Source organism: Drosophila pseudoobscura, chromosome X (assembly GCF_009870125.1).
Source record: "Drosophila pseudoobscura strain MV-25-SWS-2005 chromosome X, UCI_Dpse_MV25, whole genome shotgun sequence".
Classification (NCBI taxonomy): Eukaryota; Metazoa; Arthropoda; class Insecta; order Diptera; family Drosophilidae; genus Drosophila; species Drosophila pseudoobscura.
Window position 1 is genome coordinate 15903102 of NC_046683.1, and position 3140 is coordinate 15906241.

General features: G+C 45.8%; 1 protein-coding gene across 1 annotated transcript; it reads right to left on the minus strand.

Annotated features, from left to right (window-relative positions):
* Positions 1-230: 230 nt before the first annotated feature.
* LOC26533204 (uncharacterized) lies at positions 231-885 on the minus strand. The gene is made up of 2 exons (XM_015186056.2): positions 729-885; positions 231-653 (listed from the first exon to the last, which is right to left on the minus strand). Exons 1-2 carry the CDS (start codon positions 786-788, stop codon positions 321-323), a joined length of 393 nt encoding a protein of 130 aa, XP_015041542.1. The 5' UTR covers positions 789-885; the 3' UTR covers positions 231-320.
* Between the last annotated feature and the right edge of the window lie 2255 nt (positions 886-3140).

The window sequence follows — 3140 nt, forward strand, 5'->3', positions numbered from 1 at the left end:
ACAACCAATGTGTGCCCACAGGCCCTATGTACATGCGACGACAGATTGAGGCAAGGAAGGAGATGAGGCACAGCTCGCAAAACCGCAAATTCGAGTGCATCGGGACAGAGGTGTTGTTCGCCAGAATAATTGGATATTTTCATCAGGCGATCTGGTAGTCCAGACCGTCAAGCTCAGGGGCGTGGCTAGGCAGCCAAAGGCCCTGGGGCCCTAACTAAAGTCTCTAAAGCTACTCTTTAATGGTTACGCCCGATTTTATTTATGTTCTGAATTTTTTGTACAGTTTACAATAGACGTTGCCATCAAATGTCAGCCTTTATTCAGAAGCTGCTGCGCCTTATGGTTAATTTCGTAGATTTTTTGAGTAGGTTTCCGATGGAGTTTCTACGTTTAATTGGTGAGCGAGGCACTTGGCCAGGAGTAGGATAGCGCACGGCGCGTTCCATGGTCCAATTCCCGACGGGACGAGTACTGAACTCATCGATTCTGCCGAAATTTGGCAATGAAGTGCGACGGCGACGGTGCTGCGATGGCTCCTCCATGTCTGCCAGCTCCAGCAATGGAATGACGGAAACACGTCGTTTTTTTTGTGGCGGCTGATCCAGTAAATTGTCGGAAGCTACGATTTTCGAGGTGCCGTTGTTTGGTATGCCCTGCATAAAAATAGGAGAAATTTGTGAGCTATGGCCAATATTTCGATCACCGGTTGCAGTTTCATGCAAAATTACCATAAAATCTTTTATCTCCGCCATAAGAGAGCCGTCGAACAAAGTTCTCAAGAAATTCATTATTATTCTTTTTTTTAATTATATTTTTTCACGAAGACGAATGACGACTGCAAATTACTTTACTGCAACACGTTTTCCAAATTCAATATGTCAGCTGTTCTTACGCTTTATGGCATTTTTTAGTAGATTCAAAGTCGAGCAACCCTGTGTGGCAAAATAGTAAGGACACACTTATTTCTGTGCTTTGTGTGGCCACACTGTTCGCTTTTTACATATCAAATTGCAACCCAATTAAATCAAGTCTCCTTTTTTTGTTTTCATTATCCAATATGATTGATATTTACATTGGATATTTCAAGAAGGTGGTATTATTATTACTATTTAAAAACTTTACTGAATTTCGACCATACATACATTTCTATACAGTAAAGGTTCATCATATAGAGCCTTCGGAAGCCTTGAAATGGCTTGTTGGGTATCCCAGACGCGTACCGTTTGTGAGCTGACCCAGATCATCTGTGGGGTAACTTCTCATTGCAGCTCCGGACCGCTACAGACTACAGCTTTGAGTGTAGTTTGGCTAGATCGGCCGTTGCCGCTTAACGGACCCAATATTGGATTGGTTTCCTAGGCCTTCCACAATGGAATTGGTATAAGCTAGTGCTCGGAACGCGTGGGTCGAACGCTCCTCGTCTCGATCTTTCGACCAGCTCCCACCCTTGGATGGGTGAAAGCCCCCTTACCAAACAAAGAATAAGCCGTTTGTCAAATGCATTTCATTTGTAGAAAATTTGACAGTTTTATGGGGAAGTGCGATAAAGCGGCCATAAAACGCAGGGACAACTCTATTCTTTGCTGGAGGCATAAGCATCAAGCATCTAGGGGAGAGGTAAAGGGAGAGAGAGAGGAGTTGCTCTGAAGTTGAACAAAAAGATTATACGAGGTGGAGCCGATTCATGGCAGGTGCCATAAAATGCTAAGGCGGACGCGGATTTCAAATTCGTAAACGTTCGAAAAATTGTAAAAATATCCCCCCATTCCCCATTCCCCTTGCCCACTCCACATTTCCCATTCCCCAAGTCGATGCTCGTAAATGTTGCTCGCTGAGGCCCGAAAATAGTTTTAGGCCTCTCGAGGCAATGAAAACTGATAGATGACAGGTTGGGATAGACACACAGAATCCAACAGATAAATAGATAAACGAAAATGTCTTGCTTTGACAATGTCTAATTTCTATGCCTCAAATGAGAGTCGAACTTTGGATACCCAGCGGGGGGACGGGTTCGATGGATGAAATAGAGCTGGTTCGATATTTTATTGCTTCAATGCATCAATCATCAGGAGAGGAATCCCCATCAATCTGCCATTTAAATCAATTCGTAACTTCTGCAATAAACCGAAATATCAAAAAAAAATTTCGACAATTTTGTCGAGCCGTATACCCTTGTGTACCCTTGTGCGGCTTATCCGTGGCCTATAATACATATTTCCGTTTTAATTAGAAATCAAACCGTTGACGGCTGCCTTGCTGCCTTTGTGCCCCATAAAGCTAACGAGTTCCAAAACGGCGAGCAAAATCCAAATCGCACTGCGAACCGGTTCGGCAGGCGAACCAAATTGGGCAATGAGCCACACAGCTTCGGCGAAGGCGACGGTAACGTCGTCGAGGCGCCAGCCATAAACTATTCAGGCCAAAAAATATACGATAAATTTGTTGTTGCTGGAGTAATACCCATTGCCAGCCGGTTCTTGGTTCTCATGGGAGGTTCAATGAGAGGCGTTTAGGAGGCAGAGCCAGCGACAGAGCCAGAGCCAGCGACAGAGCCAAAGTTGGTAGCGAAAGAGATTAGCTGTAACCAGAGACGCGCCAACATGCGACTAATAGAACTATTACACATTACCGTGGTCGGGGCTGTCGCTGTCCATGGAGTACATGGAGTAGTATATATGGAGCGTAGGCCGTTCCCATGGAATACATCTCAGGTGTGGCTCCTTGGCCACCGTCTTGGCCACAGTTGCGCCTGTGCCTCATGCGCTTGTGCGCGTGTTGAAAATTGTTAAGCAGTCAACTGGAAAGTTGCTCCACAGATTTATGGGCACTGGGACTCGGGGTCTGTGCTCATATTTGGCCACCTCCAACGGCCAACGGACGACGGACATCGGACTCCCCTGGACTCTGCTCTGGAACTGCGCCTCGCACAGGTGTCTCTGACAAAGCCTAGCGGACTACAAATTATTGTGAGAAAAATCAGCTGTACAACCAGAAGAAGTTGGCTCTGGCTCTGGCCTGGTCAAACTCTGATTGATTGACTGACTGAATGCTTTTTGCCATGTGGCTGTCGGACAGGCTAACTGGCGGAATGTCTGCCAGACTGACTAGCAGTTAGCCAAGTTGAGTAACTGTTGTTACAG

What these genes read in the sequence shown, in the direction of transcription:
- LOC26533204 (XM_015186056.2), bottom strand. Translation starts at nt 788, where the DNA reads ATGAATTTCTTGAGAACTTTGTTCGACGGCTCTCTTATGGCGGAGATA. An exon ending in CGGAGATAAAAGATTTTATG is followed by an intron (nt 654 to 728) that starts GTAATTTTGCAT and finishes ATTTTTATGCAG; the next exon opens with GGCATACCAAACAACGGCAC.